Raw genomic sequence first — 24045 nt, forward strand, 5'->3', positions numbered from 1 at the left:
CCATCCCTGTTGACTTATTGACCTTTTTTTTGGTGAGAATACAATATTTACCTGTTTTACTTATAACAACACAAAAGAACTGCTGTGTGTGCATATACAAATCTAAAATGTACAGAAAACCGGAACTTTCCTCAAGGTACATTGAATATAAATGCTGTCGGTTATAACAATCCTGAAGTCAGTTACACTGGGATAGAGTTGTAGTTGTGATCCTTTTCCTTAGAACAGGGTTCGGATGTCAGTTGTGCTGTCAGCCGGCCACAAGTCTTCACAGACGTGATCGGCTAGGTCTGCGATGGATCGGCACACTGTCCAGCTTATGACCGCTGAGTTACAAGCAGTAAATGATTGAACTCGATGACTTTTGTAGGTATTTCTTACTAACCACATCACATTTTTTAGTGGTTTTGGGGATAAAATGGAAACTTCTTAAAACTTATTAGATCCAAAACTGCAGGGGACAGGTTGTCTAACCTGGTGTTAAACATCTGCGTAATATTACTGAAATAAGAAAAAATACACTTCTTACCATATAAAAGCATTTAGTAGTTCTACAATTACTGACTGTAGTCCATCTATTTCTTTACATACCTTTTTTAGCCTGCTGTTCTTCAATGGTCAGGACACTCCCACAGGACCACCACAGAGCAGGTATTATTTAGGTATTGAATCACTCAGCACTGCAGTGACACTGATATGGTGCTGACATGAGTGGATCAGACACAGCAGCGCTGCTAAAGTTTTTAAACACCGTGTCCACTCACTGTCCACTCTATTAGACACTCCTACCTAGTTGGTCCACCTTGTAGATGTAAAGTCAGAGACGATCGCTCGTCTGTTGCTGCTGTTTGAGTTGGTCATCTTCTAGACCTTCATCAGTGGTCACAGGACGCTGCCCATGGGGCGCTGTTGGCTGGATATTTTTGGTTGGTGGACTATTCTCGGTCCAGCAGTGACAGTGAGGTGTTCAGCATTGCTATGTCATACCAGCACAACACACACCAACACACCACCACCATGCCAGTGTCACTGCAGTCCTGAGAATGATCCACCACTCAAATAATACCTGCTCTGTGGTGGTCCTGTGGTGGTTCTGACCATTGAAGAACAGCATGAAAGGAGGCTAACAAAGCATGCAGAGAAACAGATGGACTACAGTCAGTAATTGTAGAACTACAAAGTGCTTCTGATAAAATAGACAGTGAGTGTAGAAACAAGGAGGTGGTGTTAATGTTATGACTGATCAGTGTATATTCATCAGTGTTGTGCCAGTTCACAGCTTTTCTGAACTAGTTCAAGTTCAGTTCATACATGCTCAAAGTGAACAGTTCACGTTCAAAGTTCACAATTTTAATTCTGAACTAGTTCAAAGTTCAGTTCATTTTACTTTTTTCGTGAGATATTCAAATAAATACTTTTTTTCACACTACAAGCTAGAAATCACTATACGTTCTTTGAAACTGCTCATTGTAGACATTTGCTCATGACACTGCAATTGTGGGTTTCTTACCAGGTGATGAAACTTGCAGCAGTACAGACAAGGTAGACCAGTTCTATACTTAGTGCAATGAAATCTACCAGCATTTAATTAAAAAAAGAATATATAATATGAAATATGTATATATTATTTGATATATATGATATTATATATACATATGTGTGTGTATGAAATGAAACTATTGAATGAAGGTAATGAAGGCAAAACTCAAAGGCACAAAAAACTTTATTTTTAAGGAAACTGCGATGCATTGCGCACACAATGTCAAAACCATTTCTGTCTGGTGATACATGATTTAAGCGGCACCAGCGAGAATACAGGAGGGAGGAACTTTCTCTCGTTGCGTTTCAAAAGAGAAAACAGATGTCACTCAGTTTTCAATGGAAAACAAATTCCAACGTTCATTTACAGTGATGTCTGCCGTTCATGACACATAATGTGAACTAATTCACGTTCAAGTTCTTTATTAAAAATGTGTTGCGTTCAGTTCAACGTTCACGAAAAAATGAGCGTGTTCAATGAACGCGTTCTTTTGAACTCGTTCACGCACAACACTGATATATTCATTACTGATTTTCAAGACATTTACGGCAATGCATCAGGCGAGAGATTCATTACTTTCTTCGCTTCTGTTGGAAGGAACTATTACCCTTCAAAATGCTCCTGCTGCCCACATGTTCATGTCTTCATCAAAGACAAGGTGGTCATCTTATTGTTGGAAAGCTGGAAGGCAGTTTCACTAAGAAAAACACAAAGAAATTCCTGGTTCCAGCCGTTTCTCGTTGTTTGGGCTGTTTTGCAGAAATTGCCCTCCTGACCAAAGGAAGACAAACAGCCATGGTGCATGCCAAAACACATCTATTCTCTTTCTGTGGACCCGCAGAAGTTTCCTGAGTAACAACAATCATGAAACAAATAGCCCAACCATGACACGAAAATAATCTAAACAGTACAAATTTGTGCTGGTGATCAAAAGTAGATTTTAATTGCTATTATCCTTTTTCCATACAAAATTTTTTGGCAGTGGTTTATTCATTTACACTGCTGTGATGGCAGCATTAATGCAGAAAAGTACATTGAGATCTTAGAGCAACATATGCTGCCTTCAAGACGTCATCTTTTCCAGGGACGTCCATGCATTTTTCAACAAGATTGATGCAAAACCACATGCTGCACACAATACAAAGGCATGCCTGCGGAAGAAGAGAGTACGGGTACTGGACTGGCCTGCCTGCAGTGCTGACCTGTCCCCAATAGATAATGTGTGGAGAATTTTAAAACGAAAAATGCGACAACGACGACCCCGTACTGTTGCACATCTTAAGACGTGTTTGCAGGAAGAATGGGACAAAATAAAAGCTGAAACACTAAATATCCTCAGTGCCAAAACGTCTTTTAAGTGTGGTGTTTATTAATAAATGAAATGAAGTTGAGCAGACAAAACATGAAATATCTCAGGTTCATCCTGTCATATGAACATATGAATTGAGCAGTTAAATTCTCATTCTTTTCAATATGCATTTAAATACATACAAAACCTTTGTGAAAGGATGATTACATTACAGTTGCAAACATTTTAACCTCACAGAATCAGTCAGTAATGATACATTACCTTCATACTGCAACAGAGTGGAGATTTCTAGAACAGTTCAGGTTTATTCATTTACATTGTTGCAGTTCAGTCACTCTCCTCCTCTAAACTGTCCTCATGAGATGGACCGGCTCGTTTATGCTTTGAATTCGGTCCTGCATTTATCTGCTTTTCGAAGTCTTCCTCGCTGATTTTTCCCTTCTTAAGCTTTTTAAGAAGACGTGTGTCATTTAAAAGCTCATTGATGTCATTGTCATCAACGTCTGAGTCCTGTAACCAAAAAAAAAAGACATTACATTGGATAGCTTTACAATCTGCCTTTGCATTGCATAAACAAATGCACCATGTTTTACTGACACTGTGAGCATAGTACTGTTTCTGTAAAGTGTTTCAAAACCAACCTCATCCAGTTTTCTTTTAGCAGCCACCTTCTTCTTTCTGTCCTTTCTAGTTTTCTGCTTGGACCAGGATTTGTTTTTGATAAAATTCTTCCTGAATGGTTCTTGCTTCTCTTTCTCCTTTTGTTCTTGTAACATTTTCTGTCTCTGCTTCTCTCGGTTCTTGTCCTTGTAGCGGATTGAGTCTGTGTCTGTGATCTCTTCAAAGTCGGGGAATGTCTTTCCTCTCAGTTCGGGCATTTTAGGCAAACGAAGAAGAGCGAACCCACGTGCTAATGAGGCAAAGTCCAGATCTGACAAACAAGAAGAGGATACACTGATCAGCCATAACATTAAAACCACCTCCTTGTTTCCACACTCACTGCCCATTTTATCAGCTCCACTTACCATATAGGAGCACTTTGTCGTTATACAATTACTGACTGTAGTCCATCTGTTTCTCTGCATGCTTTGTTAACCCCCTTTCATGCTGTTCTTCAATGGTCAGGACCCCCACAGGACCACTACAGAGTAGGTATTATTTGGGTGGTGGATCATTCTCAGCACTGCAGTGACACTGACATGGTGGTGGTGTGTTAGTGTGTGTTGTGCTGGTATGAGTGGATAAGACACAGCAGCGCTCCTGGAGTTTTTAAACACCTCACTGTCACTGCTGGACTGAGAACAGTCCACCAACCAAAAATATCCAGCCAACAGCACCCCATGGGCAGCATCCTGTGACCACTGATAAAGGTCTATAAGATGACCAACTCAAACAGCAGTAATAGATGAGCGATCGTCTCTGACTTTACATCTACAAGGTGGACCAACTAGGTAGGAGTGTCTAATAGAGTGGACAGTGAGTGGACACAGTATTTAAAAACTCCAGTCCACTCATACAGCACAACACACACTAATACACACGCACCATGTCATTGTCACTGTAGTGCTGAGAATGATCCACCACCCAAGTAATACCTACTCTGTAGTGGTCCTGACCATTGAAGAACAGCATGAAAGGGGGCAAAAAAGCATGCAGAGAAACAGATGGACTACAGTCAGTAATTGTAGAACTACAAAGTGCTTCTATATGGTAAGTGGAGCTGATAAAATGGAGTGTAGAAACAAGGAGGTGGTTTTAATGTTATGGCTGATCGGCGTAAATACAAAATTTAAATAAACAGTGGGCATTAAGTTTAAAAGACGTTGAGTTTCAAGGTATTTTTGCAAATGTAAAATAATTGGGTCGTTTTGGACACCTTTGGACACTAAAAAAAACACAAATAAAATATAGAAACACTGAAATATAATTGAAAAACAGTTATAATAAAACACACTATGTTTACTAAGTGTTTTCTTACACTTCTTAATACCGTATTCCGTGCAGTAAAGGCGCATTCACATGTGTAATGCCAAAATAGCTTTTGCGCTTTATTTTACCGTTTGTGCACCGCATTAGAGTGCGCTTTTACTAAACGGAATACGGTATTCCAAGAGCGTCTCCACATAAAGAATCATAAGTAAACAATAAAGTAAAGGTAAAGAGGAGGTTTTATTGTATTTTTATATTGATTTTTAACAGTTTTTAATTGTATTTCAGTGTTTTTATATAGACTTATTGTACTAAAACAACGAGTGAGGAATTTCATTAGTGGAGAGAACTTATGAGCAGTAATAATTAAGTTTAGTGTTTCTGTCTCGTTCATTTAGTACAATAATCCACATTAAGCTTTATTTTTTACAATATTTTTGTTTGTTTGGATTTTAACGTCACGTTTTACACTTTGGTTACATTCATGACAGGAACGGTAGTTACTCGTTACACAAGATTTATAAATTCACAAGGTTATATCAAACAGTCATGGACAATTTTGTATCTCCAATTCACCTCACTTGCATGTTTTTGGACTGTTGGAGGAAACCGGACCACCGGAGGAAACCCATGTAGACACGTGGAGAACATGCAAACTCCACACAGAAAGGACCCGGACCGCCCCAACTGGGGATCGAACCCAGGACCTTCTTGCTGTGAGGCGACAGTGCGGAAAAGGTGATTTTCACAATTTCTCAGAACCCCCAGCTATAATGCAGATTCGTCTCATATGCGCACTCTGATGATGTTTCACAGCACCGCTCAAGCCGGGCGCTGAACAAAGTAGTGATGGGAATTTCGGCTCCTTTTAGAGAGCCGGTTCTTTTGGCTTGGCTCACTAAAAAGAGCCGGCTCTTTCGGCTCCCAAGTGGCTCCTTAGATTTTTTTGTTGCTTAAATTAATTTATTATCAAATTACATGTAAAATGAATTACTAATGTAAAAAACATTGTATCAAATGTTTATTATTTAAATGGCTTTATTTATATACTCAACCTGAAACCGAGTGCTCCAACAATAAATTATAAAATACAAAAACAAAGACCCATCTCAGTTAGACAAAAAGATCTGATTGTGTATATTATTTGTACATTTGCATCTAGAGTGGGACGGCACGGTGGCTAAGTGGTTGGCACCGTCACCTCACGGCAAAAAGGTCCTGGGTTCCATCCCCAGGCGAAGAGCCCGGGTCCTTTCTGTGTGGAGTTTGCATGTCTTTCCCGTGTCCGCGTGGGTTTCCTCCGGGTGCTCCGGTTTCCTCCCACAGTCCAAAGACATGCAAGTGAGGTGAATGTTCTTGTCATGAATGTAACCAAAAGTGTAAAACGTGACGTTAAAATCCTAATAAACAAAACAAAATAAACAAGCATCTAGAGTGAAACAACACATCATCAACGAAGCATCACTCAACAAAATATAAATGAAAATGTGCAAAACAAAAAGAAAAATCAGCATCCAGGTGACAGTATTTGTAAGTATTTAGTGAAGATTGGCATTCAGAAAAACCAAGGAGCTCATCTTTGATGGGTTGATCCTGTTTCTCATTTCTGTTATGATCTGCCCTGTTAAAAAAGATTCTCTCTGAGGGGACAGATACACAGTCTGTGTGCCATCACATGTATAAGATGTGGGTAGACTGAACACTTGGTCTCCCAAGTGGGTCTGAACTTCTCTGTAAAAGGGGCTTCTCGTGTCCAAACTTTACTCACCTTTCCAGCGTGTAATGTCTGGCTGCGTAAAGCGCTGAGCTCTCGCTCTCTCTCTCTCTCTCCTGTTCGTGTGCACGCTGTCTCTGTGTGTGTGTGCTTGCTGTGTGTGTGTAACCCCTCCCCTCCTGCTCAGTGTAAACACAAACGCCACCACGTATCTTGACCAATCACGTGCGGTTTTGACAGAAAAAAAACGTAAAAAAACGAATCGGCTCCCAATGAGGAGCCGGATCCCGTCGTTCACTTTAAATAGCCGGCTCTTAGAGCCGGATCGTTCGTGACCGACCCATCACTAGAACAAAGTGGCTGTTCATTGTTAATTAGAAATTAAATAAATAATTTTTTTTAAGGCTGAACACGTCGGGTTTAAGGTAAAATGTCGAGTTTAAGGGTACAAATTTCTCCACAAAAAGTGTCGAGTTTCAAATATTTCGAATTTAGGGGACGTCGAGTTACAAGGTACCACTACTTAAAATGTTTTAACAAGAGGAGTTTCTAAGGAAGTACCACATACATGAATGAAATTGCTGGTGTTCTGGTTTTATAATTTTGTCAGCAGTATCTATGCCAACTCTCTAAAGCAAGACGTTACATACACCGATCAGCCATAACATTAAAACCACCTCCTTGTTTCTACACTCACTGTCCATTTTATCAGCTCCACTTACCATATAGAAGCACTTTGTAGTTCTACAATTACTGACTGTAGTCCATCTGTTTCTCTACATACCTTTTTAGCCTGCTTTTTCCCTGTTCTTCAATGGTCAGGACCCCCCACAGGACCACTACAGAGTCTGTAATATTTAGGTGGTGGATGATTCTCAGCACTGTAGTGACACTGACATGGTGGTGGTGTGTTAGTGTGTGTTGTGCTGGTATGAGTGGATCAGACACAGCAGCGCTGATGGAGTTTTTAAACACCTCACTGTCACTGCTGAACTGAGAAGTCCACTAACCAAAAATATCCAACCAACAGCACCCAGTGGGCAGCGTCCTGTGTCCACTGATGAAGGTCTAGAAGATGACCAACTGAAACAGCAGCAATAGATGAGCGATCGTCTCTGACTTTACATCTACAAGGTGGACCAACTAGGTAGGAGTGTCTTATAGAGTGGACAGTGAGTGGACACGGTATTTAAAAACTCCAGCAGCACAACACACACTAACACACAACCACCATGTAAGTGTTACTGCAGTGCTTAGAATAATCCACCATTCAAACAATACCTACTCTGTAGTGGTCCTGTGGGGGTCCTGACCATTGAAGAACAGGGTGAAAGCAGGCTAAAACAGTATGTAGACAAACAGATGGACTACAGTCAGTAATTGTAGAACTACAAAGTGCTTCTATATGGTAAGTGGAGCTGATAAAATGGACAGTGAGTGTAGAATATAAAGAATTAAAGACGTCAATACAAACAGACCTTTGATGCGAAAAATTAGGCTGCATTCGTGCTTTGCATAGGCCTGTACGAAAGACACGAAAGCCCTCATGCCTTTCTCGAAAACAGCCCTGTCCCTTAAAGCCAGAGCTTTTAGCTTGGGCAACACGTCCACCACATCCTTCACTGGAGGATACCGCTGAAGTGGACACTGCGGAACAGCACATTCATTTATTTATCCAACTTTCTCAATTATCATCATTAGAAAAAAACAAAACCACTATCACTGTTTTTTGTTGTTGTTGTTGTAACAAGTTATTGTTCTGAAAGATAGTCATTGGGAGGATGTTACAATCCAAAAGTCATACCGTTATTATTATTATTTTATGCATTTTCTCCCCATTTTCCTCCCGATTTAGCAAACTCAATTTGTCTTCCGCTGCTGAGGGATACCAGATTGAATCCGAGGAGAGCACGTCGCTGTACACTTCTCTTCCGACATGTGCACAGCCCTCCTCTTCTCGCCCATGCACTCTACACAGGCGTCTCTTCTGCCAATCAGGGTCCTTACACAGCGTATGAACACCAAACACACATTGTCCGGCCCCCAGCCTGTAGATACGCTGCAGGCACTGCCAATTATGCCCGCTAGATGGTGCCCAGCCGACCGGAGGCAACCTGGGCGCCATATTAATATTTTTATTATTATTATTATTTCATTACAAGAACCTTACTTGAGGAAGCATAAAATATTCTCACGAATTATACAAAACTTCAATTTTATTTTACATCGTGGGTAGAGTGTATCGTTACATTTCTAGTTTTTACCGCTGTGCCACCTGAGCGGTCTCAGGTGGCACAGCGGTTAAAACTAGAAATGTAACGATACACTCTACCCACGATGTAAAATAAAATTGAACACAAATTATGACCAAGTTTCTTTTTATTATTTCTTGTAAAAAAAATTTTTAATACTGTATTTGTGCTTATCTTTTATTTATCTAAATATTGAATGCCCTTTTATGTCTGAGGTAGGTACAAACTATGCAAAACAATGCTGGTTTCACTTTTTGTGTTAAAAAAATAAAAAAAAATAAAAAAATAAAAAAAATATATATATATACTGTGTATATACGTATATATATACAGTGTATCACAAAAGTGAGTACACCCCTCACATTTCTGCAGATATTTAAGTATATCTTTTCATGGGACAACACTGACAAAATGACACTTTGACACAATGAAAAGTAGTCTGTGTGCAGCTTATATAACAGTGTAAATTTATTCTTCCCTCAAAATAACTCAATATACAGCCATTAATGTCTAAACCACCGGCAACAAAAGTGAGTACACCCCTAAGAGACTACACCCCTAAATGTCCAAATTGAGCACTGCTTGTCATTTTCCCTCCAAAATGTCATGTGATTTGTTAGTGTTACTAGGTCTCAGGTGTGCATAGGGAGCAGGTGTGTTCAATTTAGTAGTACAGCTCTCACACTCTCTCATACTGGTCACTGAAAGTTCCAACATGGCACCTCATGGCAAAGAACTCTCTGAAGATCTTAAAAGACGAATTGTTGCGCTACATGAAGATGGCCAAGGCTACAAGAAGATTGCCAACACCCTGAAACTGAGCTGCAGCACAGTGGCCAAGATCATCCAGCGTTTTAAAAGAGCAGGGTCCACTCAGAACAGACCTCGCGTTGGTCGTCCAAAGAAGCTGAGTGCACGTGCTCAGCGTCACATCCAACTGCTGTCTTTGAAAGATAGGCGCAGGAGTGCTGTCAGCATTGCTGCAGAGATTGAAAAGGTGGGGGGTCAGCCTGTCAGTGCTCAGACCATACGCCGCACACTACATCAAATTGGTCTGCATGGCTGTCACCCCAGAAGGAAGCCTCTTCTGAAGTCTCTACACAAGAAAGCCCGCAAACAGTTTGCTGAAGACATGTCAACAAAGGACATGGATTACTGGAACCATGTCCTATGGTCTGATGAGACCAAGATTAATTTGTTTGGTTCAGATGGTCTCAAGCATGTGTGGCGGCAATCAGGTGAGGAGTACAAAGATAAGTGTGTCATGCCTACAGTCAAGCATGGTGGTGGGAATGCCATGGTCTGGGGCTGCATGAGTGCAGCAGGTGTTGGGGAGTTACATTTCATTGAGGGACACATGAACTCCAATATGTACTGTGAAATACTGAAGCAGAGCATGATCCCCTCCCTCCGGAAACTGGGTCGCAGGGCAGTGTTCCAGCATGATAATGACCCCAAACACACCTCTAAGATGACCACTGCTTTATTGAAGAGGCTGAGGGTAAAGGTGATGGACTGGCCAAGCATGTCTCCAGACCTAAACCCAATAGAACATCTTTGGGGCATCCTCAAGCGGAAGGTGGAGGAGCGCAAAGTCTCGAATATCCGCCAGCTCCGTGATGTCATCATGGAGGAGTGGAAAAGCATTCCAGTGGCAACCTGTGAAGCTCTGGTAAACTCCATGCCCAGGAGAGTTAAGGCAGTTCTGGGAAATAATGGTGGCCACACAAAATATTGACACTTCAGGAACTTTCACTAAGGGGTGTACTCACTTTTGTTGCCGGTGGTTTAGACATTAATGGCTGTATATTGAGTTATTTTGAGGGAAGAATAAATTTACACTGTTATATAAGCTGCACACAGACTACTTTTCATTGTGTCAAAGTGTCATTTTGTCAGTGTTGTCCCATGAAAAGATATACTTAAATATCTGCAGAAATGTGAGGGGTGTACTCACTTTTGTGATACACTGTAGGTAGATGAAGCATGTTTCAGCCTTACTTACCACTAGTACTACTACTCATACTACTTACTTTTTGATTAATTGACAGGAAATTGATGTAGGATTCCTCCATTGGCAGCAAAAACACAAGCGCGTTGCCCTTGTTCCCGATACGAGCAGTTCGCCCACAACGATGGACAAATGAACTAAGGAAAGGTAAACACGGTCATTTATATTCAAAATTCAATAGAATGGGATGACATCAACCTTACATTAAATTAGATGCAATCAATATTTTTTTGATGTACTTAGCAGGTGGAGTACAGCAGTAGTGATGCACTAACAGAATATTAAACAGCATACATTTAGTCATTGTAGAAGGACAACAGTGTCACTTTTGCTCCAGCAGCTTTGTTGCTAGGGTAATAACCCAGACATACACCGATTAGGCATAAAATCTTAGTATTGTGTTGGTCCCGCCTTGAACCGTCGAGGCATGGACTCCACTAGACCCTTAAGGTGTGCACTGTGGTATCTGGCACCAAGATCCTTTAACTCCTGTAAGTTGTGAGGTGGGGCCTCCATAGATCAGACTTGTCCGTCCAGCACATCCCACAGATGCTGGACTGGATTGAGATCTGGGGAATTTGGAGGCCAAGTCAACACCTCAAACTCGTTGTTGTGCTCCTCAAACCATTCCTGAAGCATTTTTGCTTTGTAGCAGGGCGCATTATCCTGCTGAAAGAGGCCACAGCAATCAGGGAATACCGTTTCCATGAAAGGGTGTACATGGTCTGCAGCAATGCTTAGATAAGTGGTGCATGTCAAAGTAACATCCACATGGATGGCAGGACCCAAGGTTTCCCAGCAGAACATTGCCCAAAGCATCACACTGCCTCCGCCGGCTTGCCTTCTTCCCATAGTGCATCCCGGTGCCATGTGTTCCCCAGGTAAGTGACGCACACGCACCCGGCCATCCACGTGATGTTAAAGAAAACGTGATTCATTAGACCAGGCCACCTTCTTCCATTGCTCCGTGGTCCAGTTTTAATGCTCACGTGCCCATTGTTGGCACTTTCGGAGATGGACGGGGTCAGCATGGGCACCCTGACTGGTCTGTGGCTATGTAGCCCCATACGCACCAAACTGTTATGCACTGTGTATCCTGACACCTTTCTATCAGAACCAGCATTAACTTCTTCAGCAATTTGAGCTACAGTAGCTCGTCTGTTGGATCGGACCACACGGGCCAGGCTTCGCTCCCCACGTGCATCAATGAGCCTTGGCCGCCCATGATCCTGTCGCCAGTTTACCACTGCAGACCAGGAACACCCCACAAGAGCTGCAGTTTTGGAGATGCTCTGACCCAGTCGTCTAGCCATCACAATTGGCCCTTGTCAAACTCGCTCAAATCCTTACGTTTGTCCATTTTTCCTGCTTAACACATCAACTTTGAGGATAAAATGTTTACTTGCTGCCTAATATATCCCACCCACTAACAGGTGCTATCAGATACCAGCTGTCTACCAGTATGAATGTTTAATATTAAATGTCTTTGACATGACTGCAGTGTCCAATTGTGGTTATGAACATAACTGGTGTAAACAGTTGCGGGAACATGAGCAGCATAGGCCAATTCAATATTAACTTAATTTTTAAGCCACACAGTTGTATCAAAATACTTCAGAGTACATCTGTGCATCCATAACTGTTATTTGTAAGTAATGTTAGGAAGAATTCTTGTTTTTACCTTGCATTGCTTGGTGGGTCGTACTGCAGCACCCAGTTAACATCTGGGATGTCAATGCCTCTAGCCATTACGTCAGTGCACACCAGTATTCCACTGCAACATAAGAAACATAGTAAACATTTAGATTAACTAAGCATCTTTAATCATTTTTAAACATAGTCGTTCATTCAAAATAACCTGACCAGGGTAGAACAAGACTCACAAATAAATAAAGAAATAATAAAAATAATTAAAAAAAATGTAAGAAATGAAGAAAAAAAAAAACATCTGCAGCCTGCAACAGAGAAAGTGAATAGAACAGGTATAGTGCAGAACTGAGAACTGGATGGCACAGTATGACAGGCTGATCCGGTCGTCTGTAACTCAGGGCCTCTAGTGGCCTGCATAAAGCCCTGACCCTAAACCCAATGAACAGCATTAGGATGAAATTGAATGCTGACTGAATTGAGGAGAGGGGTTGGGGGTGAAATGAAATGTCAAGCTCACGGCACATACACAGATCAGCCATAACATTAAAACCACCTCCTTGTTTCTACACTCGCTGTCTATTTTATCAGCTCCACTTACCATATAGGAGCACGTTGTAGTTCTACAATTACTGACTGTAGTCCATGTACTTTTTTTTTAGCCTGCTTTCACCCTGTTCTTCAGTGGTCAGGACCCTCACAGGGCCCCTACAAAGCAGGTATTATTTAGGTGGTGGACCATTTTCAGCACTGCAGTGACACTGACATGGTGGTGGTGTGTTAGTGTGTGTTGTGCTGGTATGAGTGGATCAGACACAGCACCGCTGCTGGAGTTTTTAAACACCGTGTTTACTCACTGTCCACTCTATTAGACACTCCTACCTAGTCAGAGATGATCGCACATCTATTGCTGCTGTTTGAGTTGGTCATCTTTGAGATCTTCGTCAGTGGTCACAGGACGCTGCCCACGGGGCGCTGTTGGCTGGATAGATTTTTGGTTGGTGGACTATTCTCAGTCCAGCAGTGACAGTAAGGTGTTTAAAAACACCAGCAGTGCTGCTGTGTCTGATCCACTCATACCAGCACAACACACACTAACACACCACCACCATGTCAGTGTCACTGCAGTGCTGAGAGTGATCCACCACCCAAATAATGCCTAGTGGTCCTGTAGTGGTCCTGTGGGGGTCCTGACCGTTGAAGAACAGCATGAAAGGGGGCTAACAAAGTATGCAGAGAAACAGATGGACTACAGTCAGTAATTGTAGAACTACAAAGGCTGATCAGTGTACACTTGTGTCCTTCCAATCTTTCCTTTATATATTATATATTCATGTTTTACTTTTATGACAGTAAACACTGTAAATAATGAAGCATGGGGGTCAATACCATACCAGGTGTTTTTTTACCTCTTTAGCTCCCGAAACTCTGAAAAGATCTTGTTTCTTTTGTCCTTCATCTTGCCATGGATGCAAAGAATGGTGACATTTTTGACTAAAACCTCCAGAGCTTTACCAAAGTACTCCACACAGGCACATGTGCTGTAGAATAAAACAATTTAAATCAAATTTAAATAAAAACACTACAGTGATAATAAAGGTACAGACTGGCTGTATTATGGTTGATTTTTTTTGTTTAATAAGTACCTGAAAAAAATGAGCTGCTTCTCATGCTTGTGTTGTCTTAGGAACGCCACCAGCGTATTAAACTTTTCCTCTGTTCTACACATCTACCAGATAAAAATCAGTTATTAATTAGAACATCAAATGACTATTGATATACAGTCATGTGAAAAAGTTAGGACACCCCATGAGAACCTTAGTCTTTTTGAACATATGAGCTTCATTTGAACAGTACTGAGAAATGGAGCTTACATAACTTAACAACAAAAATGTTAAAAAATTACCTTTAAACACAAGTAAAATGTAATGAACAAAAATTTAAATTTTTTGTGAGGAAAAAGTTAGGACACTCCCACATTTATTACTTAAAATGTCTAAAATTAGAATCAGGCGCACCACATCAGCTGCAATGATTAGACCATCATTAGAGAACATTGGAGTTTTAGTTCAACCTCAGACATTAGTTTGGTTTGCTATTGATTGTTAAAGTGAGTGTTAATACCATGGTGTTACCATCATTTACAAGTGGAGAACATTTAAAACAACTGCCAACATGGCCAGGTCAGGCCGTCCTAGCAAGTTCAGCCCACAAGCAGACCGCAAGATGCGTAAAGAAGTCTCCAATAATCCTACAATGTCATCACGGGACCTACAGCTAGCTCTTGCCACAGTTGATAGCAAGGTACATGCATCTACCATCAGAAAGAGACAAGTTTGATTTTCATGGAATGTGTGCGAAACTCTTGCTGTCAAAAAAACATCAGGGCAAGACTAAAGCTTACCAGAGAACTCCTAGACAAAGACCAGGACTTCTGGATCAATGTGCTTTGGACAGGTGAATCCAAAGCTCAATTATTTGGGCACAGTAACAGAAACCAAACACAGCATTTGAGTACAAGAACGTCATACCAACTGTGAAGTATGGAAGTGGAAATATCATGGTTTGGGGCTGCTTTGCAGCAGCAGGGCCTGGTAAGCTCTCTATTATAGAATCCACCTGAATTCTTCACTCTATCAGAGGGTGCTTGAGAAAAATGTAAGACCATCTGTCCAAAAACTGAAGCTGAAGCGGAGGTGGACCATGCAGCATGACAACAACCCAAAACATTCCAGTAAATCCACCAAGGAATGGCTCTAAAGAAAGAAATGGAGAGTTCTGGTATGGCCAAGTCAAAACCCGGATCTTAATCCTATTAAAATGCTGTGGGGTGAGGTATGGAGAAGTCGGAAAAACTTTCACCCAGTCGATGTCAGAGACTGGTAGATGGTTATAGGAAACGTCTAATTGAGGTTTGACCATTGAAGAACAGGGTGAAAGCAGGTTACAAAGGTACGTAGAGAAACAGATGGACTACAGTCAGTAACTATAGAACTACAAAGTGCTTCTATATGATAGAAGGTCAGATAGGGATAGGGTCAGAGCTGTTTTGGTTTAATCACTGTCACAATACTCACTATGTAGTAATTACTAAGCCTTGCTGGTGTTTTCTGCATGCTGGAAGCAGCCACTCCTTTCTCTTTCACTGTAACACGAACAGGGTTTCGGAGTCCCGCCCTCACTAGTTTCTCCAGCTCCTGAGTCTGTGTAGCTGAGAAAAGTCCTGTACGCCTCTGCTTGGGCAAATACCCTAAAATAGTGTTTAAGCTGAGACCAAACACAACAAAGACAAACATTTTGTTACCCAAGACGGAGTAAAAGGTGATCGTCATTGTAACTGCTCCACAGTGACAAAACACACCTCATTTCAAAGCCCATGTCCAGTAGTCTGTCTGCCTCATCCAGAACGAGCACATCCAGAGCCTTTACAAAGCTGGGCAGGTCCAGACCATCAGCTTTCCTCCTGAACATGTCTTCCAGCCGCCCAGGAGTTCCAATCACAATGTTTGCCCTGCATTAAAAAAAAACGGACCACAGAGGTTCCACAGAATTATGCTGGAATAAAGAATTACTATACTGTTTCTAAATCTACCACTATGGTTCTCAGCCTCTGTCCTGCAGGCTACTGGCAACCCGCAACACAGTCCTGTTACAATTATACATGTATGGGAAATTGTTGCTGTTAATGAATGTAACTGAAAATGTGTGTACACACAGATCAAAAGTGTGTGTAAAGTCCCAGACTAGGCGAGTGGCCGAGGAGAGGAACACGGGAGTGTACCTGAATTGACATACTCACTCACTCACTTTCTTAACCGCTTATCCAATTAGGGTCGCTGGATGCTGGAGCCTATCCCAGCTTTTCAATCAGCGCAAGGCACACAGTCACACCCTGGACGGGGCGCTAGTCCATCGCATGGCAGACACACATACATACACACACACACACACACACACACACACACACACACACACACACACACACACACACACACACACACACACACACACACACACACACACACACACACACACACACACACACACTCACCTATAGGGCAATTCAGTGTCTCCAATTAACCTGACTGCATGTTTTTGGACTGTGGTAGGAAACCAGAGCTCCCGGAGGAAACCCACGCAGACACGGGAAGAACATGCAAACTCCGCACAGAAAGGACACGGACCACCCTGCCTGGGGATCAAACCCAGGACCTTCTTATTGACATAGTCTCCAGTTTGAAACACAACCCATTTTAGTCATTGTTATTCTAAGCTCTGCCTTTACTAAAATTACACTTTGTTTACACCTAATTTGAATCCAAATACACAGATGAGGCATAACATTATGACCACCTCCTTGTTTCTACACTCACTGTCCATTTTATCAGCTCCACTTACCATATAGAAGCACTTTGTAGCTCTACAAGTTTCTCTACATACCTTTTTAGCCTGCTTTCACCCTGTTCTTCAATGGTCAGGACCCCCACAGAGCAGGTATTATTTGGGTGGTGGATCATTCTCAGCACTGCAGTGACACTGACATGGTGGTGGTGTGTTAGTGTGTGTTGTGCGGGTATGAGTGGATAAGACACATCAATGCTGATGAGTGATCGTCTCAGACTTTACATCTACAAGGTGAACCAACTAGGTAGGAGTGTCTAATAGAGGACAGTGAGTGGACACGGTGTTTAAAAACTCCAGCAGGGCTTCTGTGTCTGATCCACTCATACCAGCACAGCACACACTAACACACCACCACCATGTCAGTGTCACTGCAGTGCTGAGAATCACTCACCACCTAAAACAGTTAAAACAGTATGTAGAGAAACAGATGGACTACAGTCAGTAATTGTAGAACTACAAAGTGCTTCTATATGGTAAGTGGAGCTGATAAAATAGACAGTGAGTGTAGGAACAAGGAGGTGGTTTTAATGTTCCCATATCTTCAGACACGTCATTTGTTTAATGATGCACTGGTCTATATTTAATTAAACCTACAATTATAATTACATTTGAAAAAGCACAATAAAATGGTGCTCAAGTGACGCAGCGGTGAAACACACTTGCCCACCAGTGCTGAGACCTCGAGCGCTAGAGTTTGAATCTCGGCTCTGCTTTCAACCGACCAGGCAACTACACAGACACACGATTGGCTGTGTGTCTGTAAGGGGAGGGACAATGATTGTAAGGGGTTTTCTTATGAATGCTGCGATTGCGGTCTCTGCTGGCTGATCGATAAACAATCAGATCAGTGCATAATATGAGCCCGCCTCAATGCAGGTAACAAGGTGCGGTCAGTACTGCACATGTGTCAGAGGGTGTGTGTGACAACTGCAACCCTTCCCGGTCAGCACCAGAGTCTGTACCGGTCTGTACCAGAGAAGGCACCAAATACAAATGGGGGGGGGTCTGGCATAAACAGTCAAAAACTAGAATCACCACTTACCCATGGGTCTTAAACTTCTCTACATCTTCAATGGGGTTACTTCCACCAATCAAAAGAATTTGCCTAAGATAGAGAGAAATACATGATACATTTGCATCACCTCGTGACGGTTGTTTAATAAAAATCATTATGGCTACAACAAACCTAAACTGAGGAAATGTCTCAAGGAACCGGCCCATTACTTCACTGATCTGTAATGCCAGCTCTCGAGTGGGTGTGATGATTAAAGCACCAACCTGCAGAAGAAAAAAAAAAAAAGATAGACACAAAAGTAACATCCTTCGTTTATATATAAAATTTTAATTGCCCGATTGCGTCACGCTTCCTCTCCAATAATGCCGACCCCCGCTCCGATTTGAGGAGAACGAAGCTAACCCACGCCCCCTCCAACACGTGGGCAGCAGCCATATGCATTTTGTCACCCACACTAGGCGAGTGCATATATGCGAGAGACACGCCCTGATCCGATGAATAAAAAGAACATATTTTAATAATATTAAAATATTATTTACTGTTTTTAAAAAAAAACTACGAGTTTGGATTAACTCTACCTTGATAAAAGCCATTTCATTTAATTTGAAGTGATGTCACACCACATGACAGCATTTTTATTTGCAGTGATTATTATTGTAGGAGTCTTGTGCATTCTAAAACCTTACAGTGAATATAGTAAATATGTGTAAAATAATGCTAAAAGCATTTATAAACAGTTCCAGGTGTTAATGTTTATATTTTATACTTTATTCTTATTACAGTCACACCACAGGAGATATGTCATTCACCCATATACATTGCGCACAGAAAAACAGATGACGTCCAGAAATCCAAAGCTACCAATATAAGCTTGGTCCTTCTTGTGTTTGCTTTGTGAGGTCTGGCATTGACTATGGTCAAAAAGACCTGGCTCCCAGATTGCATTCCAAATCTCAATCTCAATGTTGTTGAACAGGGTTCAAATCAGCAATCAAGGTCCTCCCATTCTAAACACCGATCAGCCATAACATTAAAACCACCTCCTTGTTTCTACACTCACTGTCCATTTTATCAGCTCCACTTACCATATAGAAGCACATTGTAGTTCTACAATTACTGACTGTAGTCCATCTCTTTCTCTACATACCTTTTCAGCCTGCTGGTGGACTATTCTCAGTTCAGCAGTGACAGTGCGGTGTTTAAAAACTCCAGCAGCGCTGCTGTGTCTTATCCACTCATACCAGCACAACACACACTAACACACCACCACCATGTCAGTGTCACTGCAGTGCTGAGAATCATCCACCACCTAAATATGTCCTGCTCTGTGACCATTGAAGAACAGCGTGAAAGGGGGCTAACAAAGCATGCAGAGAAACAGAAACAAAGTGCTTCTATATGGTAAGTGGAGCTGATAAAATGGACAGTGAGTGTAGAAACAAGGAGGTGGTTTTAATGTTATGGCTGATCAGTGTAGTATACCAAGGGTATAGTCATACTAAAAGATAAAGGACAATCTCAAAACTTGTCACAATGCTTTGTCTTTACTGAAGCCAAGGGACCCAAACTACATAAATCCCAAAACAAATTCCACATCATTATAAAAGCTTAATCAATGAAGCTCTTGTTATGTGCTACATTAAAGTCTCTGAGCTTTTTAATACAACACACTCTACTAAGGGTGTTTGTTTATGGATAGTCCCTGATTGTATGTATGGTTTAATGCAATAGATGAGGCTGAAACAGCTAAACCAACTTATTATTCATTAATGATAGTTTCAGCCTCGTAGCCAGACTGTGTATAATATTCTTCTGCAATAATGTTCTTACTTACTTGCATTTTCTTCAGTTTTTCCTCACGTTTAAGGAGGATTTCCAACACAGGAATGACAAAGGCCAGAGTTTTTCCACTGCCAGTAACCTGAGAATAATTTCAGTCATGTCAAATACTGCTATTTTATTACTTTTAAGTGATGGCCAATATCACAGTTGCACTTACCGCTTCTGCAGCAACATCTTTATTGTTCATGAAGAGCGGGATGCAGGCAGCCTACAAATAAAATATATCGATCAGACATTATAAGATAGCACAGCTGGGTGGAAAGTAATTATAAAGTCTGCCAAAGCGGCTAATAAGTAAAATCATGGTTTGCTGTACATCACATAGGTTGACACACTTTCATAGTAATACACCGATCAGCCATAACATTAAAACCACCTCCTTGTTTCTACACTCACTGTCCACTTTTTTTAGCTCCACTTACCATATAGGAGCACTGTGTAGTTCTACAATTACTGGCTGTAGTCCATCTATTTCTCTGCATGCTTTGTAGCCCCCTTTCATGCTGTTCTTTAATGGTCAGGACTCTCCCAGGACCACTACAGAGCAGATATTATTTAGGTGGTGGATCATTATCAGCACTGCAGTGACATGGTGATGGTGTGTTAGTGTGTGTTGTGATGGTATGAGTGGATCAGACACAGCAGCGCTGCTGGAGTTTTTAAATATTGTGTCCACTCGCTGTCCACTCTATTAGACACTCCTACCTAGTTGGTCCACCTTGTAGATGTAAAGTCAGAGACGATCGCTCATCTATTGCTGCTGTTTGAGTTGGTCATCTTCTAGACCTTCATCAGTGGCTGTTGGAGATGTTTAAAAATTCCAGCAGCGCTGCTGTGTCTGATCCACTCATACCAGCACAACACACACTAACACACCACCACCACCATGTCAGTGTCACTGCAGTGCTGAGAATGATCCACCACCCGAATAATACCTGCTCTGTAGTGGACCTGACCATTGAAGAACAGCATTAAACGGGGCTAACAAAGCATGCAGAGATATAGATGGACTACAGGCAGTAATTGTAGAACTACAAAGTGCTTCTATATGGTAAGTGATTTTCTTCAACTACTTGCTAATATTAATACAGTGATATATTGTTTTAATAGCAAAAAAATATAGTTTTGCTATTTTAATATTGGTTTTATTGACTTAAATATAATAAGTCGTTTAAAAAACAACTACATGACCATAATTCATGTATAGCTTTACAAATGCTATTCAGCACTATGTGATGTACAGAACGCAATGCTCTTAGTTAGCTCAGAACTAAACATTACCTGAACTGGAGTCATGTATGTAAATCCCAGTTTGTTTAAAGTCGTTAATATGCTGTCGTTAAGTTTAATAGGTAAGTTTTCCCATTTTCCATCTGTTACATTCTCCATGTTTAGATTTGAGTCGCTTACTGGTTACATACACATGCTGTCTGTTTCTGTGCAGCCGAATATGCGGTCGTAGTTTAAACACTGAACGGATACAGTGTTCCGCTTTCTGATCGGTCATACGGTCCCCATGATTTTACCTTCTCCTCGTTTTATTACATTACAGACTCATTCTATAATAGATTGAGTTCATTTTTTGCCTTAAACATCTACACACAATTACCAATAATTCCGAAGTGAAAACAGGGTTTAGAAAATATGCAATTTTATTTTACTGACAAAAATAGTTTATTCAGGGGTTACATATCTGTACACATCTGTAGCCTAATACTTGCTTGATGCACCTTTGGCAGCAATTACAGCTTTAAGACGTCTTGGGAAAGAAGCTACAAACTTGGCACACTTGTTTCTGGACATTCCTCTTGGCATATCCTCGCAAGCTCCGTCAGGTTACATGGGGAGTGTTGGTACACAACCATGTTCAGCTCCTTCCACAGATGTTTGATTGGATTCAGGTCTGGGCTCTGGCTGGGCCACTCAAGGTCATTTACAGACTTTATCCGAAGCCACTCCTTTGTTCTCTTGGCTGTGTGCTTCAGGTCGTTGTCATGTTGGAAGGTAAACCTTCACTCCAGTCTGAGGCCCAGAGTGCTCTGGAGCAGGTTTTCCAGTCTATTGAATTTACCACAGGTGGACTCCAGTTAAATTGTAGAAACATCTCAGGCAGTATCAGTGAAAACCAAATGCACCTCAGCTCACTTTTGGGTGTCATATCGAAGGGTGTGCACACTTGTGTACATATGATATTTTACATTTTTATTTTTAATAAATTAGCACAAATATCTAAAAACCTGCTTTCACTTTGTCACTGTGGGCTATTTTGTGTAGAATTTTGTGACAAAAAATGAACTCAATCTATTATAGAATGAGTCTGTAATGTAATAAAACATGGAGAAGGTGATGGGGTGTGCAGACTTTCCAGCTTGACTGTACCTGAGCACCAAATGGAATCGTACCAACAGCAAGACCCCCACACTGACAGAGGAGTGCCCCATCTTTTAACCTGCCGGTGGTGGACTCTCGCAAGTGACATGCCTGTGTAAGCTCCCAGCCAGATTGGATTTGCTGTGAGACCTAGCGAGTAGACCACTGTGCCACTTGAGCGCACAGCGGAATTTATTTACCATTTCATGATCATCTAATTCATTATTTCTTTTTGCTTTTTATTATCTTTTATCTACTTTAGCACTTTATAATAGTGAGTAAGAGTCAAGAGGAAAGGTAATGAAAGTGAAGAGGAGGAAAGATTAAAGAAGGACTGAAGAGGAGTGTCAAGCATGAATAAAAGGAGAAATAGGAATAAAGAAAGTAAGTTGAAGAAAAGGGAGCGAGGATCTACCAGAACTGCCCACATTTATAGGGTCATATTATTGATATACACTGATCTGCCATAACATTAAAACCACCTCCTTGTTTTTACACTCACTGTCCATTTTATCAGCTCCACTTACCATATAAAAGCACTTTGTAGTTCTACAATTACTGACTGTAGTCCATCTGTTTCTCTGCATGCTTTGTTAGCCCCCTTTCATGCTGTTCTTTAATGATCAGGACTCTCCCAGGACCACCACAGATCATGTATTATTTAGGTGGTGGATCATTCTCATCACTGCAGTGACACTGACATGGTGGTGGTGTGTTAGTGTGTGTTGTGCTGGTATGAGTGGATCAGACACAGCAGCACTGCTGGACTTTTTAAAAGTTGGTCCACCTTGTAGAAGTCAGAGACGATCGCTCATCTATTGCTGCTGTTTCAGTTGGTCACCTTTATCAGTGGTCACAGGACGCTGCCTACGGGGTGCTGTTGGCTGGATATTTTTGCTTGGTGGACTATTCTCAGTCCAGCAGTGAGGTGTTTAAAAACCCCATCAGCATTGCTGTCTTATCCACTCATACCAGCGCAACACACACTAACACACCACCACCATGTCAGTGTCACTGCAATACTGAGAATGATCCACCACCCAAATAGTACCTGCTCTGTAGTGGTCCTGGGAGAGTCCTGACCATTGAAGAACAGCATGAAAGGGGGCTAACAAAGCATGCAGGGAAGCAGATGGACTACAGTCAGTAATTGTAGAACTACAAAATGCTTTTATATGGTAAGTGGAGCTGATAAAATGGACAATGTATGTAGAAACAAGGAGGTGGTTTTAATGTTATGGCTGATTGGTGTATATAACAATAAAAGCATTTTGTTCTAATTTGTATTACTGTTGTTTATACCTGTAAATCCTAAGATGCAACATTTTTGGTAGATGGACTTTTAATGGTACGGCTATATGAACAATGTTCAGCTGTTGTTCATTCAGGAGGAAGCCGGAAAGGGACTCCTCATAACTGGTGCAATTATGACCTCTGCTCTCCGTACACAAAGCTGTCCAGATATGACCTCACCTTGTGCAGGTGAAAAGTTGCAGTCGGAGGGGGAGTGTGACGGTCTCGCTTAACTCAATCAAAAGTGGGGATCAGCATCAATAGAGAGGAAGCATAATGCAATTAGCTAAGTGGATACGACTAGATTGGGGGAAAATTGGGAAAGATGCAAGGAGTTGAAAACTAAAGCGAGGAGGGGGGTGCTGGAGCCTATCCCAGCTTTTCAATGGGCGCAAGGCACACAGTAACACCCTGGATGGGGCGCCAGTCCATCGCAGGGCAGACACACACCCATTCACCTATAGGGCAATTAAGTGTCTCCAATTAACCTGACTGCATGTTTTTGGACTGTAGGAGAAAACCGAAGCTCCCGGAGGAAACCCACGCAGACACAGGGAGAACATTCAAACTCCACACAGAAAGGACACGGACCGGCCGGCCTGGGGATTGAACCCAGGACCTTCTTGACCTTCTTACTGTGAGGCGACAGTGCTACCTACTAAGCCACCGTGCCACCATGATTAAGATTAGGACCGTCTTAATATTTAAAGTAAGTACTC

At 41.6% G+C, this 24045-nt stretch overlaps 1 protein-coding gene and 1 long non-coding RNA gene across 3 annotated transcripts; one reads left to right on the forward strand and one right to left on the reverse strand.

Annotated features, from left to right (window-relative positions):
• Window positions 1-276: 276 nt before the first annotated feature.
• LOC134332954 (uncharacterized) lies at window positions 277-24039 on the forward strand. Its single transcript, XR_010015323.1, has 4 exons — window positions 277-366; window positions 10796-10902; window positions 22296-22417; window positions 23840-24039. It is a non-coding gene; the product is annotated as an uncharacterized LOC134332954 (long non-coding RNA).
• ddx55 (DEAD (Asp-Glu-Ala-Asp) box polypeptide 55) lies at window positions 1764-21072 on the reverse strand. 2 transcript variants are annotated; one of them, XM_063014799.1, is made up of 14 exons: window positions 20945-21072; window positions 19821-19871; window positions 19656-19742; window positions 17993-18084; window positions 17849-17911; window positions 15764-15913; window positions 15480-15669; window positions 14049-14131; window positions 13812-13943; window positions 12437-12529; window positions 10778-10892; window positions 7971-8139; window positions 3491-3780; window positions 1765-3359 (listed from the first exon to the last, which is right to left on the reverse strand). In XM_063014799.1, the coding sequence occupies exons 1-14, from the start codon at window positions 21050-21052 to the stop codon at window positions 3177-3179; spliced, it is 1806 nt and encodes a 601-aa protein (XP_062870869.1). In that variant the 5' UTR covers window positions 21053-21072; the 3' UTR covers window positions 1765-3176. The 2 variants fall into 2 exon arrangements, with proteins under 2 accessions (XP_062870868.1, XP_062870869.1); XM_063014798.1 differs by having other exon boundaries at window positions 1764-3359; window positions 17849-18084.
• Window positions 24040-24045: the final 6 nt, after the last annotated feature.

Source organism: Trichomycterus rosablanca, chromosome 18, assembly GCF_030014385.1.
Source record: "Trichomycterus rosablanca isolate fTriRos1 chromosome 18, fTriRos1.hap1, whole genome shotgun sequence".
Classification (NCBI taxonomy): Eukaryota; Metazoa; Chordata; class Actinopteri; order Siluriformes; family Trichomycteridae; genus Trichomycterus; species Trichomycterus rosablanca.

What these genes read in the sequence shown, in the direction of transcription:
- ddx55 (XM_063014798.1), bottom strand. Translation starts at nt 21,052, where the DNA reads ATGGAGAATGTAACAGATGGAAAATGGGAAAACTTACCTATTAAACTT. An exon ending in AAGATGTTGCTGCAGAAGCG is followed by an intron (nt 19,743 to 19,820) that starts GTAAGTGCAACT and finishes AATTATTCTCAG; the next exon opens with GTTACTGGCAGTGGAAAAAC. An exon ending in GACCCACCAAGCAATGCAAG is followed by an intron (nt 10,893 to 12,436) that starts GTAAAAACAAGA and finishes ACCTTTCCTTAG; the next exon opens with TTCATTTGTCCATCGTTGTG.